The sequence below is a fragment of the Oncorhynchus masou genome, chromosome 14 (genome assembly GCF_036934945.1).
Source record: "Oncorhynchus masou masou isolate Uvic2021 chromosome 14, UVic_Omas_1.1, whole genome shotgun sequence".
Lineage (NCBI taxonomy): Eukaryota > Metazoa > Chordata > Actinopteri > Salmoniformes > Salmonidae > Oncorhynchus > Oncorhynchus masou.
The window spans coordinates 34,952,275-34,967,195 of record NC_088225.1 but is presented as its reverse complement, the minus strand read 5'-3'; the positions used below and the strand labels follow the sequence as shown (position 1 = coordinate 34,967,195).

General features: G+C 42.5%; 1 protein-coding gene across 1 annotated transcript in view; it reads left to right on the top strand.

Annotated features, from left to right (window-relative positions):
- LOC135553884 (uncharacterized) overlaps positions 1–14,921 on the top strand; it is a 63,297-nt gene that overhangs the window by 13,276 nt on the left and 35,100 nt on the right. Inside the window, exons 8-11 of the mRNA XM_064985811.1 lie at positions 3,921–4,094; positions 5,719–5,892; positions 6,508–6,554; positions 7,026–7,552. Coding sequence (XP_064841883.1) covers positions 3,921–4,094; positions 5,719–5,892; positions 6,508–6,554; positions 7,026–7,552 — 922 coding nt within the window. The remainder of the gene's footprint in view (positions 1–3,920; positions 4,095–5,718; positions 5,893–6,507; positions 6,555–7,025; positions 7,553–14,921) is intronic.

The window sequence follows — 14,921 nt, the reverse complement described above, 5'->3', positions numbered from 1 at the left end:
CAAATCCCTGACCTCAATCATAGAAAATTTGTGGGCAGAACTGAAAAAGCGTGTGCGAGCAAGGTGGCCTACAAACCTGACTCAGCTACACCAGCTCTGTCAGGAGGAATGGGCCAAAATTCACCCAACTTATTGTGGGAAGCTTGTGGAAGGCTACCCGAAACGTTTGACCCAAGTTAAAACCTGATGGGGCTATGGGAAATACTGCCCCCTTTGGATGAATTGTGTGCCCAAAGTAAACTAAAAAAAAAACTGTCAAAAATTGCTAATATATGCATATAATAATTATTATTGAATAGAAAACACTCTAAAGCTTCTAAAACCGTTCGAATTATGTCTGTATGTAAAGCAGAACTCACAGGGCAGCCATTCTCCCAAACTCTCTCTCTCTCCTAAGAAAGTTGCTCCAACTTTGACGTCATCGCCCCCACTCTTCCCAATCAGCTACGGATCTGGGAACAGTTTCTATTACTTCAGGGCGCTCTCGTCTTTCATTGAGACGTGGAACGGAGAAAATAGCACGAGCTTTGACTGCTTGGTGGGCAAAATACTGAGGTTTCACGAATTTTCAGGAGCGCGCTCTGTGAAAAGGGACTTTTTTTTCCAGTCTGGCTGAAGAGAGTTCGTTATGTTTGATTTAATCGCCAATTGTTTTGTACGTTAAAAAAATCCTAAAGCTTGATTCTGCACTTAGTTTGACCAGTTTAGTCGACATATAATATGTAAATTTGAAGTTTTGATGCGCAATTTTCGTGATCGGAAGTCCTTTTTGGGGTAATTCACCTGAAGATGTTAGCTTTTGCTAATACAAAGACACACCAACAGCAACCAAACGTTATATTAGGTAAGTATAACTCCTTCCACGGCATTCTTGTCGAAGACCATCAAAGGTAAGGGAATATTTATGTTATAAAATTGTATTTTTGTCGAATCCAACATAGTAGAGAAATAATGCTAATGGCTGAGCGCGGTCTCAGATTATTGAATAGTGAACGAATTCTGTAACGTTAAAAATAAATGTAACACAGCGTTTGCATTAAGAAGAAGTGTATCTTTCTAAATATATGTAGAACATGTATATTCAGTCAAAGTTTATGATGTTTATTGCTGTTATCTGGCTTAGCTGCTGGAGATATTTATAATTTCTCCGGTCATTTCTGCTGCATTTTTTTAACATGGCTCAATGTAAATGGAGATTTATGGATATAAATTGCATATTATTGAAAAAAACATAAATGTACTGTGTAACATATGCTATTACTGTCATCTGATGAAGATTTTCAAAAGGTTAGTGAATTATTTTTCTTTTAATCCTGCATTTGTGATTGTGCTATTTTGCATAGCCATGTGGCTACATATTGTATGTTTCCCTAGTGGTGGTTTAACATAAATATGTGCTATGTTTTCGCTGTAAAACATTTTAAAATTCTGACATGCTGGGTAGATGAACAAGGTGTTTATCTTTCATTTAAGCTATTGGACTTGTTAATGTGTGGAGGTTAAATATTTTTAAGAATATTTTTGCTTTCCCTGCGCCACCGTTTGGGCTGAAGGGGGCGAGGGGTTCCTAGTTGGGAACCCGTAGCCCCATATGGTAAACAATTTAATGGCAATGCTACCAAATACTAATTGAGTTTATGTAAACTTCTGACACACTGGGAATATGATGATAGGAAAAAAAGCTGAAATAAATAATTATAATAATCATTCTCTCTGCTATTATTCTGACGTTTCACATTATTAAAAGAAAGTGGTGATCCTAACTGACCTAAAACAGGGAATTGTTACTAGGATTAAATGTCAGGAATTGTAAAAATCGAGTTTAAATGTATTTGGCTAAGGTGTATGTAAACTTCTGACTTCAACTGTGTGTATTAAAATATCCTCAAATAAACGTTGACATTACATACTGTCACCTCATATGAAACATTTGATCTCAAATCCAAAATGTTGGAGGAGAGAGACGCATTTAAAATGTTAGTTTCACTGTCACAATAGATATGGTGTGGACTGTTTACTCAATACAATCTAAATCTGATACCTCACTGTCTAAATAGATATGGTGTGGACTGTATACTCAATACAATCTAAATCTGATACCTCACTGTCTAAATAGATATGGTGTGGACTGTTTACTCAATACAATCTAAATCTGATACCTCACTGTCTAAATAGATATGGTGTGGACTGTATACTCAATACAATCTAAATCTGACACCTCACTGTCTAAATAGATATGGTGTGGACTGTATACTCAATACAATCTAAATCTGATACCTCACTGTCTAAATAGATATGGTGTGGACTGTATACTCAATACAATCTAAATCTGATTCCTCACTGTCTAAATAGATATGGTGTGGACTGTATACTCAATACAATCTAAATCTGATTCCTCACTGTCTAAATAGATATGGTGTGGACTGTTTACTCAATACAATCTAAATCTGATTCCTCACTGTCTAAATAGATATGGTGTGGACTGTATACTCAATACAATCTAAATCTGATTCCTCACTGTCTAAATAGATATGGTGTGGACTGTATACTCAATACAATCTAAATCTGATTCCTCACTGTCTAAATAGATATGGTGTGGACTGTTTACTCAATACAATCTAAATCTGATTCCTCACTGTCTAAATAGATATGGTGTGGACTGTATACTCAATACAATCTAAATCTGACACCTCACTGTCTAAATAGATATGGTGTGGACTGTATACTCAATACAATCTAAATCTGATACCTCACTGTCTAAATAGATATGGTGTGGACTGTATACTCAATACAATCTAAATCTGATTCCTCACTGTCTAAATAGATATGGTGTGTACTGTATACTCAATACAATCTAAATCTGATACCTCACTGTCTAAATAGATATGGTGTGGACTGTATACTCAATACAATCTAAATCTGATACCTCACTGTCTAAATAGATATGGTGTGGACTGTATACTCAATACAATCTAAATCTGATACCTCACTGTCTAAATAGATATGGTGTGGACTGTATACTCAATACAATCTAAATCTGATTCCTCACTGTCTAAATAGATATGGTGTGGACTGTATACTCAATACAATCTAAATCTGATACCTCACTGTCTAAATAGATATGGTGTGGACTGTTTACTCAATACAATCTAAATCTGATACCTCACTGTCTAAATAGATATGGTGAGGACTGTTTACTCAATACAATCTAAATCTGATACCTCACTGTCTAAATAGATATGGTGTGGACTGTATACTCAATACAATCTAAATCTGATACCTCACTGTCTAAATAGATATGGTGTGGACTGTATACTCAATACAATCTAAATCTGATTCCTCACTGTCTAAATAGATATGGTGTGGACTGTTTACTCAATACAATCTAAATCTGATACCTCACTGTCTAAATAGATATGGTGAGGACTGTTTACTCAATACAATCTAAATCTGATACCTCACTGTCTAAATAGATATGGTGTGGACTGTATACTCAATACAATCTAAATCTGATACCTCACTGTCTAAATAGATATGGTGTGGACTGTATACTCAATACAATCTAAATCTGATACCTCACTGTCTAAATAGATATGGTGTGGACTGTATACTCAATACAATCTAAATCTGATACCTCACTGTCTAAATAGATATGGTGTGGACTGTATACTCAATACAATCTAAATCTGATTCCTCACTGTCTGTCTTCTGACTGATACTGATTTTTAAACTGGTCTGGTCAGTCTACTCACATATTTGTACTATACATGTTTCTATCTGCAGGCAATACTTTAATAATGAAACATACATTTATAAATAGATATGGAAGGTTTATGAATATGCTGAAAAAAAATATACTGCCACTATTTTCACCACCAAAGAATATCAGTGTGGTTTTAATATGATTTGACTCTTTGCAGGCTGTCAGGCTGTCTAGTCACAGAGGAAGGCTGTGCTTCTCTGGTCTCAGCTCTGGAGTCAAACCCCTCACACCTGAGAGAGCTGGATCTGAGTAACAATGACCTGAAGGATTCAGGAGTGAAGCTGCTCTCTGCTGGACTGGGGAATCCCCACTGTAAACTGGACACTCTGAGGTCAGTATTCCTGTAGTTGGTCAACAAGTGATAACTGTTCACCAGATCCACATTTGTTTACCCACACATTGTCCACACCATATGTGTTTGGACAGTGAAGCTTACAGTTTTAAATGTGATGCTCTGCTCCAGCATTTTGGATTTGAGATATAATGTTTCATATTAATTGACTGTAGAATGTCACCTTTTATTTAAAGGTATTTTCATACATATATATTTTACAGTTTATAAAATAAAAAACTTCATAAATTATTTTTGTCAAAAGTTTAGTATTTGGTCCCATATTCCATGCCAACAGTGATTACATCAAGCTTATGATTCTACTAACTTGTTGAATTCATTTGCAGTTTGTCTTGGTTGTGTTTTAGATGTTTTCTTAATAGAAACTGAATGGTGAATAATGTCCTGTCATTTTGGAGTCACTTCACTTGTATTGTCAGTAAGAATAGAAGATGTTTCTGAACACTTCTACATTCATGTGGATGCTACTATGATGATGAATAATCAGGAATGAATAGAGAATAATGATGAATGAGAAAGTTACAGAGGTACAAAGACCAGACCCCCTCTGATATTGGTAATGGTGAGAGGTTAGCATGTTTTGTTGTAGCCTCTGTTATTGGTAATGGTGAGAGGTTAGTATGTTTTGTTGTAGCCTCTGTTATTGGTAATGGTGAGAGGTTAGCATGTTTTGTTGTCGTCTCTGTTATTGGTAATGGTGAGAGATTAGCATGTGTCGTTGTATCCTCTGTTATTGGTAATGGTGAGAGGTTAGCATGTTTTGTTGTAGTCTCTGTTATTGGTAATGGTGAGAGGTTAGTATGTTTTGTTGTAGCCTCTGTTATTGGTAATGGTGAGAGGTTAGCATGTTTTGTTGTAGCCTCTGTTATTGGTAATGGTGAGAGGTTAGTATGTTTTGTTGTAGCCTCTGTTATTGGTAATGGTGAGAGGTTAGCATGTTTTGTTGTCGTCTCTGTTATTGGTAATGGTGAGAGTTTAGCATGTTTTGTGGAAGCCTCTGATATTGGTAATGGTGAGAGGTTAGCATGTTTTGTTGTCGTCTCTGTTATTGGTAATGGTGAGAGATTAGCATGTGTTGTTGTATCCTCTGTTATTGGTAATGGTGAGAGGTTAGCATGTTTTGTTGTAGTCTCTGTTATTGGTAATGGTGAGAGGTTAGTATGTTTTGTTGTAGCCTCTGATATTGGTATTGGTGAGAGGTTAGCATGTTTTGTTGTATCCTCTGTTATTGGTAATGGTGAGAGGTTAGCATGTTTTGTTGTAGTCTCTGTTATTGGTAATGGTGAGAGGTTAGCATGTTTTGTTGTAGTCTCTGTTATTGGTAATGGTGAGAGGTTAGCATGTTTTGTTGTAGTCTCTGTTATTGGTAATGGTGAGATGTTAGCATGTTTTGTTGTAGTCTCTGTTATTGGTAATGGTGAGATGTTAGCATGTTTTGTTGTAGTCCCTTATTGTTTTCTTTCATTATTATTCATGATGACAGAATGTCACACTTTATTTGAAAGGACACTGATATATCTAAACATTAAAAAAAAATATCTTGCCGCTGTTTTCAACACCAAAGAATATCAGTGTGATTTTAATATGATTTGACTCTTTGCAGGCTGTCAGGCTGTCTAGTCACAGAGGAAGGCTGTGCTTCTCTGGTCTCAGCTCTGAGGTCAAATCCCTCACACCTGAGAGAGCTGGACCTGAGCTACAATCACCCAGGAGACTCAGGAGTCAGACTGCTCTCTGCTGGACTGGAGGATCCACACTGCAGACTGGAGAAACTCAAGTATGTAGAGGGTTTATGTCAATGTTCATATCAGACATGTTGGACTTATCAGGCTGGTTAAGACAAACATTCTGACCACCACTTGGACAAAGTTACTGACTGTGTGTGTGTGTTTCCTGTGTGTGTTTGTGTGTTTCCTGTGTGTTGTGTTTTTCCTGTGTGTGTGTGTGTGTGTGTTTCTTGTGTGTGTGTGTGTTTCCTGTGTGTCTGTGCACAAAGTTGTGTGTGTTCAATCTCTCACACACTGACACTCACTGGACACTCACAAACTGGACACACACACACAGTACACACACACACAGTACACACACACACACACACAGTACACACACACACAGTACACACACACACACAAACACTCACATACACACAAACACACGCTGGACACACACACACACACACACACACACACACAGGACATTGTCCTGTGTGTATGTGTCCAGTGTGATTGTGTGTGTCCAGTGTGTGTGTGTGTGTGTGTGTGTGTGTGTGTGTGTGTGTGTGTGTGTGTGTGTGTGTGTGTGTGTGTGTGTGTGTGTGTGTGTGTGTGTGTGTGTGTGTGTGAGTTCAGGTGTATCCCTCAATGACTATCTGTTCTTCTGCTTACCGCTACAGTGTGGAACATGGTGGAGAGAACAGAATGAAACCTGGACTTAGAAAATGTGAGTGTTGACAGCTGTGAAGAGTATGACTAAGAATAAGTCTTAATTCAAGTTAAGTCAAAGTCAAAGACCACCATCATTACTGACTTGGTCATATTAAATATCAGCTGTAGTTCTACAGAAGCAGAAATCAGGGACACCGAAGTTTACAAAGAGTTGATTTGACAATGTGTGTGCGCGTGTGTGTGTGTGTGTGTGTGTGTGTGTGTGTGTGTGTGTGTGTGTGTGTGTGTGTGTGTGTGTGTGTGTGTGTGTGTGTGTGTGTGTGTGTGTGTGTGTAATTAATGTGAATAAGTGTGTTTTATATTACCATACAGTATAACATATGATCATTCAACAAGTCTCAAGTTACCTTAACTTCTCCTTTTGATACCTAGAAACATCTACATTAAATGAATTAGTGAAAAGTGAGTTAACATTCTAATGTGAATGATGATGATTTCTAATATTGTGTCTGGTTTCATCCATCAGATGTCTGTGATCTCACACTGGACCCAAACACAGTAGACAGACTCCTCTCTCTGTCTGAGGAGAACAGAAAGGTGACATGTAGGACAGAGGAGCAGCCGTATCCTGATCACCCAGAGAGATTTGAGGGCTGGGAACAGGTGCTGTGTAGAGAGGGTCTGACTGGGCGCTGTTACTGGGAGGTAGAGTGGAGTGGGAGATGGGCTGTTATAGGAGTGACATATAAAGGAATCAGCAGGAGAGGAGGGGGTGATGACTGTTGTCTTGGATACAATGACAAGTCCTGGAGTCTGTTCTGCTCTGACTACCGTTACTCTGCCAGGCACAATAATAATCTCACTACCATAGACGTCCCCTCCTCCAGCTCCCACAGAGTAGGAGTGTATCTGGACTGGCCAACCGGCACTCTGTCCTTCTATAGAGCCTCCTCTGACACACTGACCCACCTGATCACATTCACCTCCACATTCACTGAAACCCTCTATCCAGGCTTTGGGCTTTGGGGTGATGACTCCTCAGTGTCCCTGAAATAATAACACACACACACACACTGGACAAACACACACACTGGAAAGACACACACACGCACTGGACAATGACACACACACACACTGGACAATGACACACACACACACTGGACAATGACACACACACACACTGGACAGAGACACACACACACTAGACAGAGACACACACACACACTGGACAGAGACACACACACACACTGGACAGAGACACACACACACACTGGACAGAGACACACACACACTGGACAGAGACACACACACTGGACAGAGACACACACACACACACACTGGACAGAGACACACACACACACACTGGACAGAGACACACACACTGGACAGAGACACACACACACACTGGTCAAAGACACACACACACACTGGACAAAGACACACACACTGGACAAACACACACACACACACTGGACAAACACACACACACACTGGACAATCACACACACACACTGGGTAAAGACACACACACACACACACACTGGACAGAGAAACACACACACACTGGACAGAGGCACACACACACACACACTAGACAGAGACACACACACACACACACTGGACAGACACACACACACACACACACTGGACACACACTGGTCACACATACACACACACACACACACACACTGGACAGAGACACACACACACACTGGACAGAGACACACACACACACTGGACAGAGACACACACACACACTGGACAGAGACACACACACACACTGGACAGAGACACACACACACTGGACAGAGACACACACACACACACACACTGGACAGAGACACACACACACACACTGGACAGAGACACACACACTGGACAGAGACACATACACACACTGGTCAAAGACACACAAACACACTGGACAAAGACACACACACTGGACAAACACACACACACACTGGAAAAACACACACACACACTGGACAATCACACACACACACTGGGTAAAGACACACACACACACACTGGACAGAGACACACACACACACACACTGGACAGAGACACACACACACACACTGGACAGAGACACACACACACTGGACAGAGACACACACACACACACTGGACACACACTGGTCACACATACACACACACACACACACACACACACACACACTGGACAGAGACACACACACACTGGACTGAGACACTCACACACACACTGGACACACACACACACTGGACACACACACACTGGACAAACACACACTGGACAAACACTGGACACACACACTGGACACACACACACACTGGACACACACACACACTGGACACACACACACACTGGACACACACACACACTGGACACACACACACTGAACACACACACACACACACTGGACAAACACACACACACACACTGGAGACACACACACACTGAACACACACACACACACACACACACACACATACTGGACAAACACACACACACACACACACACTGGACAAACAAACACACACACTGGACACAGACACACACACACTGAACACACTGGACACACACACACACACACACTGAACATACACACACACACACACACACACTGAACACACACACACACACAACTGGACAAACACACACACAGGACACACACTGAACACACACACTTGACACACACACACTGAAACACACACACACACTCACAGGACAAACACTGGACAAACACACTGGACACACACACACTGAACACACACACACACTGGACACACACACACACACACACACACACACACACACACACACACACACATACTGGACAAAAACACACACACACACTGGACAAAAACACACACACACACACACACACACACACACACACACACACACACACACACACACACACACACACACACACACTGGACAAAAACAAACACACACACTGGACTCACAAACACACACACACATACTGTACAAAAACACACACACACACGCACGCACACACACTGGACAAACATACACCCACTGGACAAAACAAACACACACACACACACACACTGGACCAAAAAAAAACACACACACACACACACACACACACACACAAACACACTGGACACACACACAGACTGGATACACACACACACACACTGGACACACAAACACACACTGGACTCACACACACACTGGACACACTGGACACACACACAGGCACTGGACAAACAAATACACACTGGACAAACACACACACACACATACACACACACTGGACAAACAAAGTGGACACACACACACAGGACACACACACACTGGACACACACACACACTGGACAAACACAAACACACACATACACACACACATTGGACACACACACACACTGGACAAACACAAACACACATTGGACACACACACACACACACACACACACACACACACACACACACACATGCGCGTCTTCCTATAGTTGTGACCTTGACCCAGGACCTCTTACAATAACATGTATTTTATGTTGAAAAACGAATTATACAATTATATACAATTATATATGGACATACGCTCCATAGTTGTACAAGTATACAAGGATATATTGTACATTTCATAATAAAACACACTTGAAACAAGAAAAGGCATGTTGATTGTGAAAACAGTTTGGTTATTGATTTTACGTTTCCTCTGTCTGGTTGAAACATGAAACAAATATGAAATGAAATACAAAACAATTAAATGTGTGAATAGAATTAAACCAATTGTACAACAGAGTGATGCAGGGTCACTATAGCAACATAGTGTTGTGATGCAGGTTCACTATAGCAACAGAGTGTTGTGATGCAGGGTCACAATAGCAACAGAGTGTTGTGATGCAGGGTCACTATAGCAACAGAGTGTTGTAATGCAGGTCCACTATAGCAACATAGTGTTGTGATGCAGGGTCACTATAGCAACAGAGTGTTGTGATGCAGGGTCACTATAGCAACGTAGTGTTGTGATGCAGGGTCACTATAGCAACATAGTGTTGTGATGCAGGGTCACTATAGCAACAGATTTCTCTCTGCTCGCTCTCTCTCTGCTCTCTCTCTCCCTCTGCTCTCTCTGCTCTCTTTTCTCTGTTCTCTCACTCTCTGCTCTCTCTTCTCTCTGTTCTCTGCTCTCTCACTTCCTCTGATCTCTCTGCTCTTTCTCTCTGCTCTTTTTCTCTGCCCTCTCTGCTCTCTCTCTTTGCTCTCTGCTCTCTCTCTGCTCTCTCACTCTTTGCTCTCTCACTCTCTCTTTGCTTTCTCAGCCTGCTCTCTGCTCACTCTCTCTGCCCCCTCTCTCTGCTCTCTCTTCTATCTATTCTCTGCTCTCTCTCTCCCTCGGTTCTCTGCTCTCTCTCCCTCTGCTCTTTGTTCTCTTCTCTCTGTTCTCTGCTCTCTAACTCCCTCTGCTCTCTCTCACCCTCTGCTCTCTCTCTGCTCTATGCTCTCTCTCTGCTCTCTCTGCTGCTCTCTCTCTTTTCTCTGCTCTCTCTGCTCTCTTTCTGCTCTCGTTATCTGCTCCTACTCTCTCTGCCCTCTGCTCTCTCTCTGCTCTCTTGTCTCTGTTTTCTGCTCTCTCTCTGCCTCTGCTTTCTCTGTTCTCTGCTCTCTCTCTCCCTCTGCTCTCTCTGCTCTCTCTTATCTGCTCTCTCACTCCCTCTGCTCTCTCTGCTCTCTCTCTGTTCTCTGCTCTCTCTCTTTCTCTCTTTGCTCTCTCTGCTCTCTGCTATCTCTCTTCTCTCTGTTCTCTGCTCTCTCTCTCTCCCTCTGCTCCCTCTGCTCTCTGTACTCTCTGCTCTGCTGCTCTCTATTTTATCTGCTCTCCCTCTCTGCGCTCTCTGCGCTATCTGCTCTCTCTCTTTCTCTGCCCTCTCTCTGCCCTCTGCTCTCTCTCTCTCTCTCTCTCTCTCTGCTCTCTGCTCGCTCTCTCTCTCTGCTCTCTCTCTCTGCTCTCTCTCTCTGCTCTCTCTCTCTGCTCGCTCTCTGCTCTCTCTGCTCTCCGCTCTCTCTCTGCTCTCTCAGCCTGCTCTCTGCTCGCTCTCTCTCTGCTATCTCTCTCCCTCTGCTCTCTCTCTCTCTGCTCTCCCTCTCTGTTCTCTCCTCTCTCTCTCTGCTCTCTCTCTCTATCTCTCTTTCTGATCTCTGCTCTCTCTCTCTGCGCTCTCTTTCTGCCCTCTCTGCTCTCTCTCTGTTCTCTCTCCCTATCTGGTCTCTTCTCTCTCCCTCTGCTCTCTTTCTCTCTCCCTCGGCCCTCTCTATTTGCTCTCTCGCTTTCTCGCTTTTCTCTGCTCTCTCTGCTCTATCTCTCTGTTCTCTCTCTTTCTGCTCTCGTTATCTGCTGTCTCTCTCTGCTCTCTCTCTGCTCTCTGCTCTCTCTTCTTTCTGTTCTCTGCTCTCTCATTTCTCTGCTCTCTCTCTCCCTCTGCTCTCTCTGTTCTCTCTGCTCTCTCTCTGCTCTCTCTGTTCTCTGCTCTCTCTGCTCTCTCTCTGTTTTCTTCTCTCTCTCACTCTCTATTATCTCTGCTCTCTCTGCTCTCTTTGATCTCTCTCTCTCTCTCTTTGCTCTCTCAGCCTGCTCTCCTCTCTCTTTCGCTCTCTCTCTGCTCTCTCTTCTCTCTGCTCTCTCAGCCTGCTTTCTGCCTGCTTTCTGCTCTCTCAACTCTCTGCTCTCTTTTCTCTGCTCTCTTTTCTCTGCTCTCTCTCTGCTCTCTCTCTTTTCCCTGCTCTGCTCTCTCTGTGTGCTCTGCTCTCTTCTCTCTCTCACACACACTCTCTGCTCTCTCGCTTTTCTCTGCTCTCTCTGCTCTCTGCTCTCTCTTTCTGCTCTCGTTATCTGCTGTCTCTCTGCTCCCTCTCTCTATGCTCTCTGCTCTCTCTTCTCTCTGTTCTCTGCTCTCTCTGTTCTCTGCTCTCTGTTCTCTCTCATGCTACAGCCTTATTCTAAAATTGATTAAATGTGTTTTTCCCCTCATCAATCTACACACAATAACCCATAATTACAAAGCAAAAACTGTTTATTTTATGTGTGAACATTTGTATTTAAAAATAACTTAGATATCACATTTACATAAGTATTCAGACCCTCTACTCAGTACTTTGTTGAAGTACCTTTGGCAGCGATTACAACCTTGATTCTTGTTGGGTGTGACGCTACAAACTTGGCACACCTGTATTTTTGGGAGTTTCTCCCATTCTTCTCTGCAGATCCTCTCAAGCTCTGTCAGGTTGGATTGGGAGCGTCATTGCACAGCTATTTTGAGTTCTCTCCAGAGATGTTTGATCGGGTTCAAGTCTGGGCTGTGGATTGGCCACTCAACGGCATTCAGAGACTTGTCCAGAAGCCACTCCTGCGTTGTCTTGGCTGTGTGCTTAGGGTCGTGGTCCTTTTGGAAGGTCAACCTTAATCCCAAGTCTGAAGTCCTGAGTGCTCTGGAGCAGGTTTTCATCAAGGATCTCTCTGTACTTTGCTCTGTTCATCTTACCCTTAATTCCAATTAGTCTCCCAGTCCCTGCTGCTGAAAAACATCCTCACAGCATGATGCTGCCACCACCATACTTCATCGTAGGGATGGTGCCAGGTTACCTCCAGATGTGACGCTTAGCATTCAGTTTGCTTAGCAAACAAGTTAAATCTTGATCTCAGACCGTTTTCCCAACAGCATCTTAAAGCTCAGTTCATCGTTAAGAACCGTCCTACCTACTGGTAGGGCCAATAATGGGCATCTGAGTGGCGCAGCGGTCTAAGGCACTGCATCACAGTGATAGAGGTGTCACTACAGACCCTGGTTTGATTCCAGGCTGTATCACATCCGGCTGTGATTGGGAGTCTCATAGGGTGGCGCACAATTTGGCCCAGCGTCGTCCAGGTTTGGCCCAGCGTCGTCCAGGTTTGGCCCAGCCTCGTCCAGGTTTGGCCCAGCGTCGTCCAGGTTTGGCCCAGCGTCGTCCAGGTTTGGCCCAGCGTCGTCCAGGTTTTGCCCAGCGTCGTCCAGGTTTGGCCCAGCGTCGTCCAGGTTTGGCCCAGCGTCGTCCAGGTTTGGCCCAGCGTCGTCCAGGTTTGGCCCAGCGTCGTCCAGGTTTGGCCCAGCGTCGTCCAGGTTTAGCCCAGTGTCTACCAGGTTTGGCCCAGCGTTGTCCAGGTTTGGCCCAGCGTCTACCAGGTTTGGCCCAGCGTCGTCCATGTTTGGCCCAGTGTCGTCCAGGTTTTGCCCAGCGTCGTCCAGGTTTGGCCCAGCGTCGTCCATGTTTGGCCCAGCGTCGTCCAGGTTTGGCCGGTGTCGGATGTCATTGTAAAGAAGAATTTGTTCTTAACTGACCCAGTTAAATGAAGGTCAACTAAACACATTTAATAAATAATATAATGTTCCGTGAACTGATCTGGGACCAGTTAAATGAAGGTCACATAAACACATTTAATAAATAATATAATGTTCTGTGAACTGATCTGGGACCAGTTAAATGAAGGTCACATAAACACATTTAATAAATAATATAATGTTCTGTGAACTGATCTGGGACCAGTTAAATGAAGGTCACATAAACACATTTAATAAATAATATAATGTTCTGTGAACTGATCTGGGACCAGTTTCCCAACCTCATATTAAGGCAAAGTTAACCTTCATAGGAGCATCGTTACATCTCTTTCCCAAAACCATGGTTATTCAGGTTGCACCTGAAAACAGTTATAATGTACCTCCTGCCTCAGCCCAGGCATAGAGAAGGGAAATGCATCGTTAGATGCTTATCTGCCCTCCTGCGTCACGTTATACACAGAAGATCCCCACTAAACAAAGAATCACACGGTTTATCAGTTGAGTACTGGATTGGGTGAATTTCATGTTCCATCAATTGACTTCTATTTTGCTACTTGTAGGCTACTGTCTGTAATTTGTCTCAGTATATTTTATGATGTGTGGCCTGGAAAATGATTTGTTTTATTTAATCAAGGTTAAAAGATTAATGTTTCAGCTTTCATCAGAATAATCACACAAAGGGAATGGACAAGTTAAATGTATTTCAGTATGATTGAAATAGGACTATAGCCTGCTGTTTATATTGTAATGCATTAACTTCTTGAAACTCCCCATCCCGGATCCGGGTTTGTGACTAAAGCCTCAGGCTCATTAGCATAACGCAACGTTAACGATTTCTGAAAATCGCAAATAAAATGAAAATAATGCGTCTGCTCTCAAGCTTAGCCTTTTCTTAACAACACTGTCATCTCAGATTTTCAAAATATGCTTTTGAACCATAGAAATTGACTAATTTGTGTAAGAGTATGCAAAGCTAGCATAGCATTTTGAGTAGCATTTAGCACGCAACATTTTCACAAAAACCAGATAACCAAATAAATAAAATCATTTACCTTTGAAGAGCTTCTGATGTTTTCAATGAGGAGACTCTCA